The sequence below is a fragment of the Mobula birostris genome, chromosome 8, assembly GCF_030028105.1.
Source record: "Mobula birostris isolate sMobBir1 chromosome 8, sMobBir1.hap1, whole genome shotgun sequence".
Taxonomy (NCBI): domain Eukaryota; kingdom Metazoa; phylum Chordata; class Chondrichthyes; order Myliobatiformes; family Myliobatidae; genus Mobula; species Mobula birostris.
In genome coordinates, this window is record NC_092377.1 from 140475327 (window position 1) to 140497054 (window position 21728).

A 21728-nucleotide genomic window follows, 5' to 3' on the forward strand; every position below is an offset into this window, starting at 1 on the left:
AAGTTTAGGGGAGACATCAGGGGTAAGTTTTTTTTTTACACAGAGGGTTGTGGGTGCCTGGAATGACTTGCCAGGGATGGTGGTGGAGGCTAAAACATTCAGGGTATTTAAGAGCCTCTTGGACAGGCACATGGATGAAACAAAAATAGAGAGTTACGGGGTATTGTGAGTTGAGTACTTTTTTTTAAGGATTATATGGGTTGGCACAACATCGAGGGCCGAAAGGTCTGTACTGTGCTGTAGTGTTCTATGGTTCTTCTATGGTTTTAAAATATAATTGTTTCTGCAGGTAGATTGGAGGCTGAGGGGTGAGCCGATAGGAGCACATAAGATGATGTGAGGCACAGATAGGGAAGATGCTTTTTTGAACAGAAGAAAGGAGGAATTTTTTTTTAGCCAATGAGCAGTGAAACTGTAGAATGCTCGGCTATAGACTGCGGTGGAGGCCAAGTCTGTGGGTATATTCAAAGCGGAAGTTGATAGATTCCAGATTGGGATACGGTGAGAGGGCAAGTCTATGGGGTCAAATGGGATCTGGGATCAGCCATGATGAAGTGGACTTGATGGACTGAATGGCCTAATTTTGCTCCTATGCCTTATGATCTTGTATCAGAGTCTCCTTCCCAGGTTGGAAATATCAAATACTAAAGGGTGTAGGTTTAAAGTGAGATGAGAGTGTCATAAGGTTAGGTTTCTTACATAGATAACATACATAGGAGGCAGACATAATAAGGGACATTTAGATTGACACAGAAACAGGCAGGGAATAGAGGGCTGTGGGTGTTGTGCAATCAAATGTGATCAGTTTAGTTCGGCACAGAGCTGGTGGGCTGAATGGCCTGTCCCTATAATGTACTGTTTTAAACTCTTCTTGCAAAGTTTCCTTGACGTTGGCAGGTACCAGCAAGAACCTTATGATTCACAAGGATGTTGCTGGGACTGGGAGGCTTGAGTTATAAGGAGAGATTGGACAAGCTAGGACTGTTTTCCCTGGAGCAAAGGAGGTTGAGTAGTGACTTCATTGAGGTGTATAAAATCATGAGGGGTACAGATAAGCTGGATGGTCACAGCCTTTTTCCCGGGGTAGGATCATCTAAAACCAGGGGGCACAAGTTTAAGGTGAGACAGATTTAAATGGGACCTGAGAGCAAAGGTTTTCACAGGGTATGGAGGGTATATGGAACAAGATGCCAGATAGAGTAGTGGAGGTGTGTGCTACTGTACCACTTAAATGACATTTGGACAGGGACATGGTCAGGAAAGGATGGAGGCATATTGGCCAAATGCTAGTAAATTCAATTAGCTGAGGAAGGCACCTTGGTCAGCATGGACGAGCTGGGCCAAAGGGTCTGCTTTCTATATCTCTATGCCTTTATAACAAGCAATGTATCACAACTTAGTGGAAGGTGGGGAAAATATTCCATCTATGTAGTAAACTGCTTTGCTTGACATAGGTCATTATAACTATGGATCCACAATAGAGAGGAACATGAAAGTGGAATTTAAACATCTTAGATTGCTGAACATTCTGATCTAAGATGCTTAAAGCTTACAGCACACCTGCTAGATTCTTGGATATTAAACAAGACTAGCTTTGCTCCTTGATTTGGATCATAAGTTTTTCATAACGTCAAAAATCCAAGTTATTAATATTAAAGCATATCACAACGTCAATATTAATGTGAAGCTCACAGAACTTAGTAAACACCAAGGAAATCCTGTGGGTCTTAAACACGCTCAAAGCATTCTGGGAAAATATGACATCTTTATGAAATGCTAGGCGGTTTCTAGTCTAAGCGCCAAGGAGTCTAAGGAGTCATACCTTGTGGTGCCTTCAATGTCAGAAAGATAGTAATCGCAATACAGCATTAGGCACAGTGGCATTATAAGCAGTGCTGCTGTCTCAACTTCCAGTGACACAGGTTCGATCCTGTACAGGATTTAGTATCGTGTACAGTTTTGCTTGCCACATTGGATGGAATGTATGATTGCACTGATGTTGGAGCTGAGGAGATTTAAGAAAAGCAATGAAGAAAATGCTGGACAAATTCAGGTGATCAGACAATTTCTGTGAAGGAAGATGGACATCACCATTTCATGTCCAGATGAAGGGTCTCAATCCAAAACATCAACTGTGCATTTCCCTCGGCAGATGCTGTCTGACCCGATGATTTTCTCCAGCATCTTACACGTTGCTATGGGTTTTCAGCATCTGCAATCTCCTATAGTATGTCTCCAGATTTATGAACTTCTTTCCAGGTCTGGGAAACTGTATTCACAAAAAAAAGGTCAGACAGGCTGGGCTTGTTTTCCATGAACAGAGCGACTAAGGGGGCTATGACTTAAATGAGATGCATGAAATTATGGAAGATAAGAGTATATTTCCCCTTGCTGGGAGGTCAAAAATCAATGGGCAGAGATTTACATTAAATGAAGGAATGAACATAGAGGAGTTCAGTTACTGTTTTCTCCTACAGGGCAGCAGTGTCTGAACTCAATGACTAAAAAGGTGGAGGGAATAGAAATCCTCTCACATCTTAACACTACCTGGATGTTTCCTTCAAGAACTGTCACATTCAGGGCTACAGACCCAGCACTGGAAGTTCAGATGATGTGGGCAGCTCTTTACCAATCAAAATAGACAAGACTGACAAATGGTGTCTTACAATTTTAGGTCAATAAAGGATGAATAATAAATCTCAGCATTGTCAGCAATGTTTGCAACCCAGAAAGAATAAAATTTCATCTGGAAGATTTGTTTCTTAATGAGAAGATTTTCACTCAGTCATTAATCCTGGATGAAAGTTTGAGCAGTTTCTAAATACTTATAATTGAATCAGGATGTCTTTAAGTTCACCTGTCGTGGTTAGTCACTCTGCTGCTTCCTTCGAGTATTGCAGCTCCCTTGGCAGGTATATCCTAAGTCTAATGAATTGTTAGAATCACACAAAGGTCAGTGGAACAGGCATTAATCTTATGCAACTGTAAAGATGTAAAACTGAGCAACATTTTTACATTTTACTTCAGTATATTTAAGTCCTGTTATGTAATTATAAACACACCCAAAAACTATCGTTAAGCATTCTTAGAAAGGATAAAACACACTGCTTAGCCAAGCCTAGCAAGGAACTCAGTCTTGATATAAAACAAAATGCCTTGGTATCTGCTAAGTGATGGCTAATAGGTCTTAAAATAACAGATTGGTTTTGATACATGGATAATCATTGGTGCTTGAAATGAGGCAACTCATCTGCTGATCCACTGCTAAATTTCTGCTGATGCATTAGTTAGTTGCACTGGTCATTAACCCATGGAGAACCCCGAGTTAGTACAGCAGTTTAAGTTCCATCTGATGAACTAATATAATTGATGGAGTATCAAACATTGACTTCAGCAGTCAAACAAAAGCAGCTTTGATGAAAGCATAGTGATAACTGAAATCGGGACTATTAGAATCATAAAATGACTCACTTTGCTTTTTATGCAGATCTTCACATTGCAAATGATGGTGAAATAATGTTCAGTGTTATGTACTTGCAGCGATGTCTTCATTCGAAATGCAAAAATGAGCCTCGGAAGCAGTGAATAAAACTGATTATTCCTTCCAAACAAGGAGCAGCCAGAAATCGCAAGGTACAGTATTTGTCCAATTTCATTCACAGTTCCTGAATGGAGGCAACTGATGGAGTCACAGACACAAAGAGTAATACAGTATAGAAATAGGCCATTCAGCCCAACTCATCCATGTTGAGCATGGTGCAAACTAAGCTCATCTCATTTTCCTGCGGTTGGCTGATATCCCTCCAAGATTATTTGTGCAATTTGGTGTTGGGTGATGGGAAAAGAACAAGAGAATGAGGGATAAGTTTGGTGATCGAAGGGGTTAAATTGAACCACATCGGATTAATTTCAAGAACGTGGTGAACCAATTGGGCCTCATACACATGGGTCATTCTCTCTTTTCATTCAGGCTTTCGAGTCCATGTCTTCTCTCGTCTTGGTGGGCCTGGTTTGTAGCTCCTGCTCTGTATGTTGCATCGCGTGCACAGTGGCAGTGACTCAGTAAAAATGTTTAATCCTACTGCTACATTGTTCTTGCACCGCGCTTACGTAACATAACTTTTTTACGTAGAGGTGGTTATCTGGAACAGGCAGCCGGAGGAAGAGATGGATACAACTGCAATATTAAAAAGGCACTTGGTTGTGTGCTTAGGTAGAAAAGGCATCAGATGGTAGTGGACTTATGAGAGTAAATGGGGTTAGCGTCGTTAGGCATTATGGTTGGCCTGCACAAAATGGGCCAACAAGTTCCTTTCCTGTGCTTCATGATTCTGTAGCTAAATGATGGGAGTAGGAGGATGCACCTGTCAAGGAGCTGCCACATACACGCCAGAGAAATGACCCTCCTCCCTGCTATATCACACCATGAGTGATTACATGGAAGCTTTATAATTTCTCCAGATATGATCAGCCTCAACTAACTCACGTTTAACTCACTTGCTTTTTGTTAACTATAAAACAGCTATTGAAGAAAACAGATCCAAGTTATGTTCTGAAATATTTTCTGACATGAACAAACCACAATTTAAATTTTACATTTTAAAGAGCAAAATAGTTTGCATCCCCACATAAATGAGATATTATGAATTGACATTATATTGTCTTTAGGAAACATTTTTCTGTCTGCCTGACATTGTGTATAGTACATTTCCTCACCATGTCTCCTTTCTGTTTTACTGTGATGTCTATCTCCTTTGGATAAGATAGCAGAAGAGAAACCCAAGCCACCAAACGATTTCCCAGATACATCCCTGGAGATTTCTAGTTTACCTGGATGAACAAACTGAAAGGTTCACTGCCCAGTGCAGCCTTCGTGCAGTGGCGAGGCGAGGGAAAGGGACCTGGAGATGAAACCTCCACCCTGTCACAGTTACTACCCATGGACTGCCCCACCCTTATCTGTCAACAAGCACAGTAACTGTAATTTTCGCATAAGGAGGCAAAGGTGCTGCATTTATTCAATCAAGTTTCTCTGGAGGATGAAATAATTAGCTTGATTATACTCTCCAGGAAGGTTCACAGAAATTCAATCAGAAGTGTCATCAGAGATTCCATATACTGGCACCTTCACTGAATATAGAACAATCTGTTTATCAGGAAGAAAATTGCAACAGAAAAAAGCTGGAAACACTCAGTGGGTCACACAGCATCTGTAGAAAGAGAAACAGCACTAATATTTCAGGTTGAGGCATCCTTTACAAAGGGTCTTCAACTTGAAACATGAACTGAATTTCTCGATCTACAGATCATGATTGACCCACTGAGTGTTTGCAGTATTTACTGTTTCTACTTCTGATCTAGCGGCCCTGCAGTTTTTTTTGAAGTTCAAGATTCATGCTGCATGCATCCCTCAGGGATCTGTTCTGGGACCCTTGCTGTTCATAATTTTTATAAATGACCTGGATGAGGAAGTGGAGGGATGGGTTAGTAAGTTTGCTGATGACACAAAGGTTGGAGGTGTTGTGGGTAGCATGGAGGGCTATCAGAGGTTACAACGGGACAATGATAGAATGCAAAACTGGGCTGAGAGGTGGCAGATGGAGTTCAACCCAGATAAGTGTGAAGTGGTTCATTTTGGTAGGTCAAATAAGATGGCAGAATATAGTATTAATGGTAAGACTCTTGGCAGTGTGGAGGATCAGAGGGATCTTGGAGTCTGAGTCCATAGAATGCTCAAAGCAGCTGCACTTGACTCTGTGGTTAAGAAGGGATACTTTGTATTGGCCTTCATTAATCGTGGAACTGAATTTAGGAGCCAAAAGGTAACTTTGCAGCTATATAGGACTCTGGTCAGACCCCACTTGGAGTACTGTGCTCAGTTCTGGTCGCCTCACTACAGGAAGGATGTGGAAGCTATAGAAAGGGTGCAGAGGAGATTTACAAGGAAAGGATGTTGCCTGGATTGGGGAGCATGCCTTATGAAAACAGGTTGAGTGAACTTAGCCGTTTCTCCTTGGAGCGACAGAGGATGAGACGTGACTTGATAGAGGTGTATAAGATGATGAGAGGCATTGATCGTGTGGATAGTCAGAGGCTTTTTCCCAGGGCGGAACTAGTTGCCGCAAGAGGGCACAGGCTTAAGGTGCTGGGGAGTAGGTACAGAGGAGATGTCAGGGGTAAGTTTTTTACTCAGAGAGTTGTAAGTGCGTGGAATGGGCTGCCGGCAACGGTGGTGGAGGCGGATACGATAGGGTCTTCTAAGAGACTTTTGGATAGGTACATGAAGCTTAGAAAGATAGAGGGCTATGGGTAAGCCTAATAATTTCTAAGGTAGGGACATGTTCGGCACAACTTTGTGGGCCAAGAGGCCTTTATTGTGCTGTAGGTTTTCTATGTTTCTATGAAAACAGGATATTCTGCTCCCATTCTGTCTATCGGTTGCGGAGAATTTGCCCGGGACATACCACTCTTTACCAGCCATGGGATTTCCCACCTGAAGGGACAGTGACCCTGAAAAAGTCTGAAAAGACAGCTGGCAAGATTTATCTTGTTTTTATCCTACTCATTCACAGAGGATGTGCACATCGCTTTTATTATCAATCCCTAAGTGCCCATCTAACGATAGCCAATTTAGAGCCAACCACATTGGTAGGTCTGGAGTCACATGTAGATTGAGCACAGTAAGGACCGTCTTTCCTAGAGGATACTAGTTAACTGATTGGCTGTTTATAGTTAGTATCAATGGGACTATCCTTAACTAGACTTATTTATTAACTGGAGTTTAAATTTGACAGTGATCACAGTGGGATTTAAATGTGTGTCTCTTGATTAATGGCCCAGAACTCTGACCTTGTAAGCTTCATACTATACCCTCATGCACTATTAATTACTCAACTTATTCTGCTATTGTAGTGAGAATCTCACTAGCACCCCGTTTTTCTCTTCATGTACCGCCAGATGCGGCTTCAGTTTCAACATTCTCCTTGCTGAAAGCAATCAGCTGCACGATGATCAATTACCTTCCACGTCACTGCAAGTAATTATCCTTCTGGAAAAAAAATCCTATTAATTTATCTTAGTCAACTGGGTCTCATTGTTGCTGTAGTCATTTCCTTCTTCCACAAACACACACACACACACAGCCCTCGGTGAGCTGGTTTCATTATGTCCCAGGCTGGCTTCTTAGCTGGAATGCCTTGAGTTCGCCTGGCTCCTGAGAAAGTTCTGCACTCAGCCTGCTTTTTGCACAGCTAAGGCATGCCAGACGTTTTGGTTTAGGCCAGGTCTAGAGTATTATGCTTAGTCCTGGTCGCCCCATTTAAAGGAGATGGAGGCTTTGGAAAGGGTGCAGGATGCTGCCTGGACTGGAGAGCATCAGTCATGAGGGAAAATTGGACGAATTGGATTGTTTCCTCTGGAACATCAGAGGCTGAGGGGGGCAACCTGAAGTATATGAAATACTAAAGCATAGGTAGAGTGGTGAGTCAGACTTTAACCCAAGGTAGAAATGTCAAATACTGGAAAGCACATGTTTGAAGTGTAAAGCAGGTTTAGGACGTACTTATTTACAACCAGTTATGCCGTTGGCATCTAGGGCAGCAAGGAAGATCCTCCATCTCTGTCTGTTCTCAGTCGCATACAGATAAGGAAGGATTCTTCTTCATTGCTTTTTCTGTAACAATTTTTTTTTAAACCAGTCAGGATTATTAGCCCTGAGCAGAACCCCGGAAGCTGGAGGACCTGTCTGGCCTCTTAACCTCCTGTCTGTCTGTATCTTGTTTTACGGCGGTTGGCATCCAGCTTAATGGTGCATTACCGCCACCCTCTGCTCCAGAATGTGCACTAGACATACATTCTAAATCCCTTCACCCAATCGCTCACTCACACACACACACACACAAACCTACACTTCACCCTCCCATCTTTGACCATCCTAGTATCCTATTCCTGTTTATTCGTCATATTCTATAAAAAACCCCTGTACCCCTTAAAAACGCTAAAAATACCCGGACTTGTGCTCTCTCACCCATGCCCAGCAACCCTTTTAATGTGAATTCCTGCATCCCCAACTCCCTTAATTTATTTCTCATCCTCTCTCTCTGTATCCCATACTTCCTGCAACACAAAACTACATGTTCTGCTGACTCCTCTTCCTAACATTCCTCACACAATCCTGTCTGGTGTTTCCCTATCATTTTCAATGTTTTGTTTAATGCACAATGTCCCAGCCTTAACCTAGTCCACACAATTTCCTCTCTCCTGTTTCCATTACCTACCCTAGTAACTGCAACACTCTTTTGTATTTGATATAAATGCCTCCCTTTCCCCTCTGATCATGACTGCATGCTTTTATACTTTGAGTTGCTACCATATGATTGGCTGATTAGATATTTGCATTAATGTGCAGGTGTACCTAATAAAGTGGCCACTGAGTATATTAACCAGAGTGAAGGTGGAGAGAGTGTTTCCTTGCATGCAACAATCCACAACTGTTTAAAAAGAAGTGGCTCACTTCAGATAGAGACAAGGCAATTTATTTTCCTCTCTCAGGGGGCATCTAGTCTTTGGATCCACAGGAATGGTGCTGGAACTTGAGGGCTTGAGATACAAGGAGATATTGGATATGCTGATTTTGTTTTCCCTGGAGTGAAGGAGATTGAGGGTTGACCTTTCAGAGATGAATAAAATGGTGAGGGGTATTGATAGGGAAAACAGTCATAGTCTTTTTGTTAGGATAGGAGAGGCCAAAAATAATGGGATGCTGGTTTAAGGTAAGATGGGAAAGGAATCTGAGGGACAGATTTTTCACACATAAGTGGTGGGTGTGTGGAGTGAGCTGCCAGAAGAGGTGGTACAATTATGAAGTCTGTTAGACATTTAGACAGATACATGTGTAGGAAAGGTTTGGAGGCAAGTGGCATACTTTGGCATCTTGGGTCAGCATAGAGAAGTTGGAGTAAAGAGCCTGTTCTCATTCTGTATAGCTCTATGAAACCCTCTTCCCCAAAGGACAGTGCCTCAAAATATTTTTTTAAAGTAGAAGTTGGTACACTAGTGATTGGGGGGGGGGCTGAAAGATGACAGGAGTAGGCAGGAATGTAAAGTTGATATTCCAATTAGTTCAACCATGATCTAAGTGAATGGCTTCAGAGTTAGTGGTCATCCCTTAGCATTGAGTTGAGAATGTGGATTGCAAGTCATTGGAGGGACCAAGTGGCACATTCCCCTTTGTAATCTGAATGTTCGTATTTAAATTTTTGCAGGATCTAAACACATACATGCAAACGCTGTAGCACAGCCATTCGGATAATGGAAACTTGCCCTTAAAGATTTCACTAGTCACTAAACAAAAACTTGAGATAAGGAATAAAATTCTCTCTTGCAGAATTTATGTGAAAAGAAGAAAATAACTGCTTCTGTCAACTCACAATTCTCCATGTGTATGCCACTTTGACTTGTGGGAAATCACAATTTGGACAGTCCACAAGGAGTCAACTTTCCCATAATGAGGTCATCTGTACTGAGAACTATTGTATGTCTGTCACTAAAATTAGTCTTGCAATCACTGTACTTTCATAAAACAATATAGTGATTCGTTTGCTCCAATTCCTCAAAGATAGGCATCAGCCCTCCTGTATCAACTATGTTATTGGTTTTTTAAAAAAAATTATAATCGGAATCATAATTATTAGCTGTCACACTCTAATGTCGCAGACAGACATTTCTGTGCTATATTTCTTCCAAATTAAATTTTATGGCTTGACGTTGTCATGATTAAAAACTACAAAAGGCCACATTATTGTTGCCTTATTAATATCATTTTCCATTTTCAACTGAGGGATACATCACTACATTATTCTCATGGGAGACATTAATAATGTCCTAAACCTGATGGTAAATGGAACCTTGAAGTATAAAGTGGTCAGTACATCACAGAAAACAGCACAAACAGCATTGTTAGTTGCATGAAACATCAACTGATTCTGTTTCCTGAAGGGTTTTGTAAGAAAAGATCAGGAGAAGCTATGTGCGTTCAGAGAGTGGGGTCATAAAAATGTGTGGCCCCAAGAGCAAATTAAAAAATAAAAGATTTGGAGGAATTTATAATGTGAGGCCATGTACTTTGGCAGAAAGAACAAAAAACGCTGAACATTCTTTCAATGGAGGGAGATTACAGAATTGAGACTCAAGAGGCTGAACATGCTAGAATTGGGAGCAATACACACAACGCTGGAGGAACTCAGTGGGTTGCAGAGCATCTGTAAGTCAACCTTTCACTGGGACTGAGTGAAGCCGGTATTAAAAAATGGTGGGGGGAAGGGGTAGAGCAAGAGCTGACAAGCAACAGCGTGATTCCATTTGAGGAGGGGTGTTAGCAGGTGGAGGAGGAAAATGTGAGAGTGTTGTCAGAAGCTGAGGAGTGATAGGGAGAAGTGACAAAGGGCTGGGCATCACGGAATCTGATGGAAAGTGGAGATTGAATCAAAGGAGCGAGTTTTGAGGGCAGAGGCGAGAAGTCAATGAGAAGTACCAGTGAGAAGGGTTTCTGGGTGATGGGCAGACGGAGAGGGTAGAGGAAGGGAAAGAGATGGGATGATGGACTGGATCAGTTAGGAGGAGAGGGAAAAGGGGATAGAGGGGGATTACAGAATGCTGTATAGAAAGAGTTATCTGAGATCCACAGAAACATGAAACCCAGAAAGTTAGTATAACTACAGAAAATAATGATCAAAGCATACACCTAGCCACAACGGCACAGGTGAGACCATACGCAATCTGGGTCTCACTTGCGGACAGCTATCCCTGCATTGGAGCTAATACAGAGAAGGTTCACCAGACTAATTCTGGAGATGAAAGGGTCGGTGTGCGGGGAGAGATTGAGCAGGTTGGGGCAATGTTAGTTGAAGTATCACAGATTGAGAAGTGATCTTACAGAAGGAAGGGAGATTTGAAGGTGGCCTGACAGTGAGACACTAAGGGGATGGAGCAGAGGAAGAATTTTTTTCAGTGAGGATTGTGGATCTTTGGAGCGCTCTGCCCCAAAGAGATGTGGAAGAAGATCTATTTTGTTGAACTGGAAGGAAACTAATCCTCCAACTACATTCCAATGGTTTTCTCAAACCATATTAAGTTTAAATTTGGAAAAAATTAGAAGTGATATTTTTGACCTTTCGGTTAAATTTGAAGAAGCTTGGAAACCTTTTATGCAACATTTTCATATGATGTAATCTGACCTTTCCGAATCTTTTTTCTAAACTTAAGTTATATGAGGAGAGGAGCGGAGTTAACGACATTGTTGAACATGTTCGATATAAGCTGTTGGTCTAGTCCTGTTTTGTTTTTTTTTCTTGGGTTTTTTTTTTCTTTTTTTCTTTTGAGGCTTTTTTGTTTATATATATTTTTTCTTTTTATTTCTTTTTTAATGTTTAATCTCATTATGAGTTTGGAAGTCTTTTATATCTGTGTTACTTAAAATTCATTTTATATATGCTGATGAACATTTTTCCAATCTGTGTACCAACTTTGTTATTGAGTTTGTAATTTTGAAAAATTAATAAAAAGATTTAAAAAGACAAAGCGATGTGGAGGCGGAGCCATTGAACATATTCAAAATCTAAACAGATGCGAATCTTGGACCATGAGGGGGGAAGTTGAAAAATGGAAGTGAGGTCGAGAGTAGATCAGCCACGTTCTGAGGGAGTGGCAGAGCTCTGGTGACCTGGGTTCGATCCTGACCTTCAGTGTTTCTGAGTTTGCAGATCCCCCTGCGATTGTGTGTGGTTTTCCTCCAGATGCTGCAGTTTCCCCCACTCAACGCCTCAACAAAGTGTGAGATGATAGGCCAATTGGCTATTGCAGATTCCCCCCGAGTGCAGGTGGGTAACAGGAGAATGAGCTGGAGTTTACGAGCATGTAACAAGGGAATAGATTGCGATGAAGGAATGTAATCCCTCAGTGAGAGAAAAGGGATTGATGTGAGCCAGTATAGATTTAATGGGCCGAACTACCTGTCATGAGGATACCTCAGAGAATGGCTGCTTTCTGTTTCAATTACTGCTGAGCTGGTTAGAATGTGGAGCATGTCCTTACCTTAGATCATTGAATCAATTAAAGTCATCAAAATAGGATGCAGTTGGGTGAAGAATTTGGAGTCAGTTGTGAGCAATCATTGAACTAGATGGATCTTCATGTCAGCTAGAAATAGCCTTTTCTGTGCAGGGTGACTCAAGATTATATGATGAAGACAACCCTGCTTATTAATATAATTTTCCAATTTCCACAAAAGAATGTATCTGTAAGTTGTGCTTTTTGAGAACATCAATAATCTGCCACTTAATATGTTTATTTTAGAACCTACACATAATTATTGAATAAAATACTGGCAACCTCCATGTTACAGTCATTCAGGTATAACAGAAATTTACCTTTCCAGATTCACAAATCACTGCCCAGAAATATCTACAGAAATAAACTTCCTCTTATGGAATTTATGTGAAGTAAAAGTAAATAAATGAACATTTTTTTTCACATTACTTGTTTCCGGATACATGCACAGTTGATATGGGTTCATTACGTGCCCATTTCCTGGGAACCACCACCACCCCACCTCACCCTCACAATGCAGCGGGTCGCTTGTAGCAATTGAACATCTGAGGGCAAATATGCAGCGGGAAGGACGGGGAGTGGACTCGTCTCTGAAGAGGTAAGCACATCCAGTGACCAAATGGGAGCCTCTCCACTGGTAGATTGCACAGGCTTGATGGCGATTCTAAGACACTAGGAATCAACATTACCAGGAAAAACAGTTTTCTGTTTTTGCTTTAAAATGCTGATGTTGTAGCAGTTTTCAATCCAGACAAGACTGGATAGGGAAATGAAGAATCTCGAGAGAGGAAAATCTAAATCTGCAACTACAGAATAAAGCATTATTGAAAGAGCAAATCAGAATGAACTTGCACTGTTTGCAATGTTCACCAGTATTCCAAATGACCGTGGAATTACTGTCTGCTACTGCAGAATTATTGGGAAATGAAAAAACTGAAATTACACAAGATTTCGTAAAATGATCCAGTTTCTCCTTACAAGTCAAGTTCTCCAGTCCCGGTGACAGTCTCGTGAATCATCCCTACAACCTTTCCAGCTGAGTGACATCTTTTCTGCAGCTGGGTGACCAGAAGGGTACACAGTGAAGTTTCCTGTACTTCCTGTATTCAACAGAATGCATATTCCACAGCAATATAGACCTTCAGAGTAGCTCGCTCTCTCTTTCACAGACTTGCATTCAACCCTACTCATTTTCCCTATCTCTGACTTACATTCAACCCTGTTAGTTCTCTCTCTCTCTCTCTCTCTCTCTCTTTCTCTCTCTCTCTCTCTCTCTCTATCTATCCCCGTCCCACTCCTCCCCACCCCCTCCAATCCCCATCAGAACATGAACAACTGGAGAAAAGGAATAAATTATTTGCTTTGCTATTCAACTTGATTGGGGCTGATCCATTAGTGTCCATCCTTGATTTCTCCCCAAAGTCCTTAATACTTTTGTCATCTCCGCTATTGAGGAATAGATAGCACTTTCTTGAGTATACAGTGGTTATCAATCTGTCCTAGGTGAATCAGAATCAGAACTAGATTCCGAAATTTGCTAACTTTGCAGCAGCAGTACAATGCAATACATGATAATGGACAGTAAATAAACATATATTTCAAAAATAATATGCAGCCCAAAAAATCAGAAATAAAATATTGAGGTAATGTCCATGGGTTCAATGTCCATACAGAAATTAGATGGCAAAAGGGAAGAAGCTGTTCCTGAATTGTTGAGTGTGTGCCTTTAGGCTTCTGTACCTCCTTGCCAATGATAGCAATGAGAAGAGGGCAAGAGGTGGTGGAGGTTCTTAATGATGAACGCCGCCTTTCTGAGGCACCGCTCCTTGAAGATGGAGGCTAGTGCCCATGATGGAGTAGGCTAATTTTTCAACTCTATGCAGCTTACTTCAATCCTGTGCAGTAGCATTCCCCCCCCTCCCCCAACCCCATACCAATGGTATGGGGATATAAAAGCAAGGGTGTAATGCTGAGGCTTTGTAAGGCATTGATCAGACCACATGGAGAATACTGTGAGCGATTTTGAACTCTATATCAAAGGAAAGACGTGCTGGCCCTGAAATGGTCCAGGGGATGTTCACAAGAATGATCCCAGGAATGAAAGGCTTACCTACGAGAAGCCTTCGGTCGAGTTCAGAAGGATGTGGTGGGAGGTGGGTGATATCACATTGAAACCTACCAAATACAGCAAGGCCTGGATACAGCACACATGGATGGGATGTTTCTACTGTGACGAGAGACTAGCATCTGAGGGCAAAGCATTAGAATAAAAGAAAGCATCTTTAAAACTGAATTAAGGAGAAATTTCTTCAGCCAGATTGTGACGAATCTATAGAATTTGTTGCCACGGAGGGCTTTGGAGGCCAATCACTGGGTGTATTTATGGCACAGATAGACAGACCTTGCTCTTTTCTTGCTGATGCCATCAGGTAGAAAGTATAAGAGCCTCAGGACTTGCACCACCAAGTTCAAGAACAGTTACTACTCCTCAACCATTAAGCTCTTGAGCAAAAGAGGATAACTACACTTATCTGTTGAGATGTTCCCATAAACAATGATGTCACTTTCTGGACTCTTTATCATGCTCTTGTTAATTATTGCTATTTATTTGTTGTTGCATTTCAACAGTTTGCTGTCTTCCATGCTCTTGCTCTTCCATTGATCCTGTTTACTATAGGATCTATAGATTTGCTGAGTATGCCTGCAGGAAAAATAATCTCATGTTTGTATGTAGTGACATGTACAGTATGTACTCTGATAATAAGTTTTACTTTGAACTATAAAATATTATGCCTTGTGCCTTGAAACTGTGACCCCTTGTTCTGAATTCTCCGGCCATCAAGAACATACTCTTTGCAATGTCTCTGCCGTCTGATTCAAGGTTTATAGATTTCTATAACATCTCTTCCCATTCCACTGAACTCCATTGAATATCGTCCTAGCCAACCCAATCTCCCCTTGTTTCCTATCCTGAAATTCAATTCAGTAAACCTTTGATGCATTTCCATTGTGGGAAGAACATCCTGCCTCAGCAAAGGTGACCAAAACTATATACATAGAGAACTCTAGAAGTGGTTTTATCAAGGCCTGGTACAACTGCAAGATATCGCTGCTCTTGTACTCAATTTCCCTTGTAATGAAGGTCAACATACTATTTGCCTTCTTAACTGCTCACTGCACTTGAATGTTTACTCTCAGTGCTCAATGTGTAGGACTCTCAGGCCTTATTGTGTGTTCCTTTTTCTCATTCTATCACCATTCAGAAAATCATCTGGTTTATGAACCAAAGCAGATACCTTCATATTTGGCCACATTAAACTTTATCTGCCATGCATTTGCCCACTCACTCAGTTTGTCTAGAACATAGAACAGTGCAACACAGTATGGCCCATTTGGCCCATTTGGCCCATGATGTCGTGCCAATCTAGATAAACCAACTCCATGATCTATCTAACCCGTTGCTCCTACACAGCCCATAACCTTCCATACTTTCTTACATCCATGTGCCTATCTAAGATTCAAACTTCTCTGCATCCTCTACACAGATCCTGTTCTCTTTCCGCCACCCTCCCAACCACCCAGCCACTTTATGTCATCCACAAACTTGGAAATCTTACACTTAATTCCCTTGTTCAAATCATTGATAAACACTGCAAAAAAGTTAGAGTCCAAGCACTGATCCCTGCAGCCTCCTACCTGGTTCCTGCCACCCTGAACACAGACACATTTATTCCTCCTTTCTATTGACTCCCCGTCAACCAGTCCTCAATCCAAGCTACTATATTATCTCCACCACCACCCATCCCATGCTTTAATCTGCATACTAATCACTTTTGTGCAACCTTATTCCTTGGTTCCCTCCTATCTATTCAACTAGTAAAGCCTCAAGACACTCTAGTAACGTTGTGAAGCATGGCTTCTGTTTCATAAACTGTTATTGAATTTGTCTAATCCCATGAACACTTTCCAAATACATTGCTTTTGCATCTTTCAGAATGGATTCTAGTTTCCCTTCCCTACTACCGACACTCTTTCTGCTCCATAATTCCCTGTTTATTTTCTCTTCCTCATTTTATAAATTGTGGGGCCAACCTCCAATTTTTTTTTTTAGAAACTGCTCACAAGTACAAAGAATGACTGCCAGTGCAGGACCAGCTCCCCTGGGCTGTAGAATCTCAGGCCCATGGAACATGCTAACGTCACTAGCACCATTCTTCTCTAACAATGATTTCCTTCATTCCTCCCTCTTGGTTCTCTGACATATCTGGGAGGTACTTCACATCCTTGTATATTCAACTGCTCTGCCCTTTGTAATTGTTCATATACAAATGTAATTTCTCGTGTTTCTGACCATTGTGTCCACTAGCCTTTTCTCTTTTCACTTCTTTACAGAAGCTTTGACTGTCAGGTTTTATGTCCCTGCTAGTTTACTCTTACACTCCATCTGCCCCTCTTAATATCTCCCTCACTTAATAAATGTTGCTGTCTTCCTTTGCTGAGTTCAAAACTGCTCCTAATCTTCAGGCTGGCTGCTTTTTATGGCTGCGTTATATGCTGGCATTCTGGGTTTAATATTATCTCTAGATTCTTTCATAAGCCAAGCCTAAGCCCTCTTTCCTGATTCATTTCTGTGCTGACAGGAATGAACAATTGTTGTAATCAGTGTGTGAATTTGTTAAATATTATCCTTTGCCTATACATCTCATTCAGTAAAGATCCCATCATTGCCAACTCATGATTTACACTTTGTGTGGATTCAGAACCCTAGCTACTGCACTCTCCATCTTAATGAAGTATTCTATTCTATTATCCTTTGTTCACTCCCCCTTACGGAATATTGCACAAGATATCTCACCCTGTCTGCTTATCTTCATCTAATACCAAGAACTAGATCTGACGAGCTTGATCTCCTGTAACAAAGAAATATGATTACGATGCAATAATTATTTATCTGCTTGATTTGCTTTGCACAGCTCTAAGATGAGTGAAACTCAATGCAATAGACTAGTATTTGTGTCGACATTTATTCCAGGCTTTGTTAAATGTATAATTTGGAGACTAAGATCCCTAGTACTCTGCTGCAAGCAAGATATTAAAAAGATGATTAGGTTTCCAAACGAGTTCTGTCAAGAACTCAAAATCCTTACTAAAAGATATTATAGTTTCATCCTTTAACAGTCAGAACCTTTACTTTGTACCTGTGGTAATAACTATTTTTGCCTATTGGCAGTCATATTTATAACCATGCAACTTCATTGATTAGAGTCAAAAAATCTCTAAGGTCCATAATGCAATAAAGAATACACAGAGTCCTTCAATACTTGGTAGGGAGGTTTTCTTCATTTATACTTCAACGTAAGTATAAGGAAGACTGAAACAGGAATGGGTCATTGGCTTTCCTACAAGGTTTCATCACAGATCAACTGTTTAATGTGGGACACTTTCCACCAATAACCATGTATCCATTGATGCCTTTACTATCCAGAAATCTATTGATCTCTGACTTGTATTCACTCAATGGTCTCTTTATTAGGGACCTCCTGACCTAATAAAGTGACTACTGAGTGTATGCTCATGGTCTGCTGCTGCAGCCAATCCACTTGAAGGTTTGATGTGTTGTGTGTTGTGGATGCTCCTCTGCACACCAGTGTGTATGGCCATTTGAGTAACTGGCACCTTCCTCTTTGTTTGAACCACCCTGCCCATTCTCCACTGACCTCTCTCATTAACAAGGTATGTTGACCCACAGAACTGCTTCTCACTGGATTTTTTTTTTTTCCACACCATTCTCTGCAAACTCCAGAGACAGTTGTGCATGAAAATCCCAATGGATCAGCAGTTTCTAAGATACTCAAACCACTCCATCTGGCAGCAAACAAACATTCCACGGTCAAAGTCACTTAGATCACATTTTCTTTCCTGTACTGATCTTTGGTCTGAACAACAACCGAATCTCTTGACAATGTTGCTGCCGCATGATTAGGTGATTCGATACTAGAATGACACTTGACACTTGATTGCAAGTGAGTGGATCTCTGTGTGTGTAATTGGGGAGTAAGGCCATGGTACTTAATTGCAAACTTAGGTTTTTGCCAATTAAAAGAGGGAAGTAATAAAATCCTGGTGATTATAGCAGCTTACAGAGTGTGGGCTCAGTTGGAGATCAGCTGCAGTATTTGCAAATTTCACACTGCCAGACATTAAATGTGTCTTATTTTTTTCTCTTTTAACAGGGTTTCTGGTATTTACAATGAAATATTATATGCAGTTGGAAAAAAAGGCATTAAATGCACAATGAAAGCTGGAAAACATAAATCTTCTGTCAGATTGTCTTTTATACATTGTGTGGCCACAAATACCCTACTGCACATCACTGTAGTAACGCATGGTTATTTGAGTTACTGTTGCATCCCTGTCAGCTTGAAATACTCTGACCATTCTTCTCTGACCTCCCTTAATAATAGTTTTTCACACCATTCTCTGTAAACTCTAGTGATCAATGTGCAGCAAGATCAGCAAGTTTCCGAGATACTCAATGCACCCCATCTGGCACCACCAGTCATTCCACAGTCAAAGTCACTTATGCATCGACCTGGCAAAGATTTTATTGCTAAAGTTGTAGGGTATTTCATGTAGTGGTTTACTGTAGAAGCGGTTCTGCTGGTGGTGCTTGGGTTTCCATTAAAGATGAGGGATGTTCTGTTACCGAATTAGGATTGTAGAACTGGGGGAAGGTTCTAGAGAATGCTGGGGGAGAAGGTTTGTTATGAACATAGAGGTAAGTCAAGGTCTTTTCTTCGGCAAAAGATGGAGAGAGAACTGGCCATAGTATTCGATCCGGCGCGAGTGCATGATTTGATGCAACCCAAGGGGGGGAATTCAACCGGAGATCGGTGAATAGAAGTTGGTGCCATGAGTACATCGGACACAATGGCTTTTGGAAGATTTGAACTCCAACCTGTGCTCATTTGACTATTTAATTATGATGGGCCCTTCTGGTATTTTTCTTTAATAACTATTTGGCTAAGTTAACATTCACAAATATATGTTCTTTATAATTGTATGCTGCCAACAGTCTGTTAGTTCTTGCCACCAGTCGATTGAACAGGAGCAGTAAGTCAGACAAATCGGAGTTCAGGTGGGTAAGACATCCCAACCTCACGGTTTTGATGGGACCCAAAGTCATAACCACCCTAGACAGACGGAGTCTGTGAAAGGTGGATTTCTCACCACTGAACTCGGTGGCTGTTAGCAAGGGGCTAACAAACTGCATCTCTACAGACGCCCAGTAAAAAGAGGTTTCATTGTGGGGGCTATAATTCCTGGATTGAATGAGTTGAATATTGTGTAACTGCTCTAAGAATTGATTAAGTGGTTTTGTGTTTAAACCTGTGTTAAACTATTGTCCAGGAAAGTGATTAAGGACACCACAGGGATTAAACGTTGGTGCGATTCAAAGAGATTACCATAACTAATACTTGTGTTCTGAGCGGGGTGGATATCTGCAGCCCAGGTGAATTGTTCATTAGGGTTTTAAACACCGTTAAAGTATTAGGGAAAGTTGCATTCATGCAATGGCAGTTTGAACAAACAACGGGCCAAGATGTGGTTTTAGTTCAGACTAGCGATGACGTGACAGGAGTGGAGCTGCCTGGTACTATTGAGGTCCTGGGAGAGGCGGGGCCATGGGCTGTCCATACTTTAAGAGAAGAGTGGAGTGTAGCTAAGGTGCAGAACTGGAAGCTGAGGGGGGAGACTTTAAAGACAAGTTGCTCTCGTTTCCGTGGGGTGAGGGGAAAGAGCTCCCTGATGTGAAAGGTCTCATGAGTCCTACAGCGAGGGGAGAAAATTCTGAGTTGGTATCAGATACCTGGCCAAGTGCACCGGCAGAGAGTCAAAGTTATCGTAGGTTGAGAACGTTCTCGGGAGTGAAGCCCACACCCAAGGGGGAGGAGGAATATGAGACTAGGGCGGAGAAGATCTCTCAGATGCTGGATGAGTGGCAGTGCTCTGATAATGTGAAAAGGCAGCGTCTGGTAGAGAGTCTAAAAGGTCCAGCTGCTGCGGTCCTTGAAGGCAGAGAGCCCCTTTTCTACCTCTGCAGGCTTCATGCAAGCATTAGAAAGCGTTTTTGGCACGCTTGGAAGCCCCATGGAGCTTATAACAGGGTATAGATGCATGTTCCCAGAGAAAGGGGAGAAACTTTCTGCCTACGTTTATCAGCTGGAGAGATAACTACAGTACTTTGTTTGCAGCATAAAGGAGCCATTCAACTGGCTGATGTGAATCAATTAAGGATGGATCAAGTAGCAAAGGGTGCACGGTCATGTTTTAAGCCTCCGAATGTCTTGTAAGACACATCCCTCTCCCCTATTTATTGAGCTAATCAGAGAAGTAATAGAGGAGGAAAACATGCTGGAGGAGGAGGCCTCCATCAGTTGGGTATAGCAACCTCTGTTGCTGAAGCGACCCCTGGTGTCCCACAGGTGAGGGTTTTTACAGGGTTTTGTGAAAGAATTGAGAGCTGAGGTATCCCAGTTGATATTGACTGGTGCTGCCACCAAGCATGACAAAGCCGATAGGGAGCCAGACCCCCCGATGGGACGTACTAAGCAGAGAACTGCTATTGAACGGGGTCCCTTGCAAAGGAGAGCGACTGGCATTGTCTGTTACAACTGTGGCGAGGAGGAACATTTCAGGTGGGAATGTGAAGGATAGAAAAACTTTCAGAAAATGAACCAACGGTTACTGAAACAGAAGGGGAAGTCAGGAAACCTCTGAGAGACCCAGTGAGGGAACAGCCAGCCTGACGTCTCGGGGGGGGGGGGGGGTGGAGGAGACACATTCCAGTCAATGTATTAAGGAAAATACTAAAGTGCAAAACCATATTCCTGAAGGCTTAGTGGGGCCAAGCTCCAGTGTATTGTTACAGAACGAGAGTATTTATGCTAGAGCCATACTTGACAGGTTCTCAGGTTACTCTACTGTACGAATCCTTTGGCAACCAGTATTCGATGCATTTAACATTGAGGCCACTCAGTGCCCTAGAGCTCTGGGGCCTTGGTACTGATATTACCCGTATGATGGTTACTTGTTGTTGAAGCTGGAGTTTTCAGACGCAGATGTGGGAGTAGCTGAGGCCCTTGATACATTAGTGTTGGTCTGTCTGATCCTGGTCAAGAAGGGTGAAGCTTCAATTCTTGTGGGAACGAATACTCCTATTGTGAGGAGGCTGCAAGGAAAGAACTGGAGAGAGCTTTCTGAAAACTCTGTCCATTCACCTAGTGTTCAGAGCAGTTTTTGGAAAGTGCAAGCCCATCCTTGGCCAGATGATGAGCACAAATGAGGAACTGTATGGTACACCCAGTCCAAACCTGTTATGTTATGGTCTGAGGAAATAGCTAAAGTGACGGGGAACCCAAATGTCCCAGAATGCCTGATGCGGAGGTGAATGCTCTGGAATACGTATTGGGGTATTGGTGAGGCCTGAACTCCAGAAGCAGTCGGTTGTACAGGTAAACAGGTGACAGTGATTGTCAAGAAAACCTTGGAGAGGGAGGTTGCCCTCAGGCGGGGAATGCCGATGGCACTCCTTTTTCAGGTGACTGTAATGTCTAGTTTTA

At 41.9% G+C, this 21728-nt stretch overlaps 1 protein-coding gene across 1 annotated transcript in view; it reads right to left on the reverse strand.

The window, feature by feature from the left end:
• zmat4a (zinc finger, matrin-type 4a) overlaps positions 1–21728 on the reverse strand; it is a 205267-nt gene that overhangs the window by 144772 nt on the left and 38767 nt on the right. The window contains exon 3 of the mRNA XM_072266929.1: positions 7695–7712. Within this exon, the coding sequence (XP_072123030.1) occupies positions 7695–7712 (18 nt within the window). The remainder of the gene's footprint in view (positions 1–7694; positions 7713–21728) is intronic.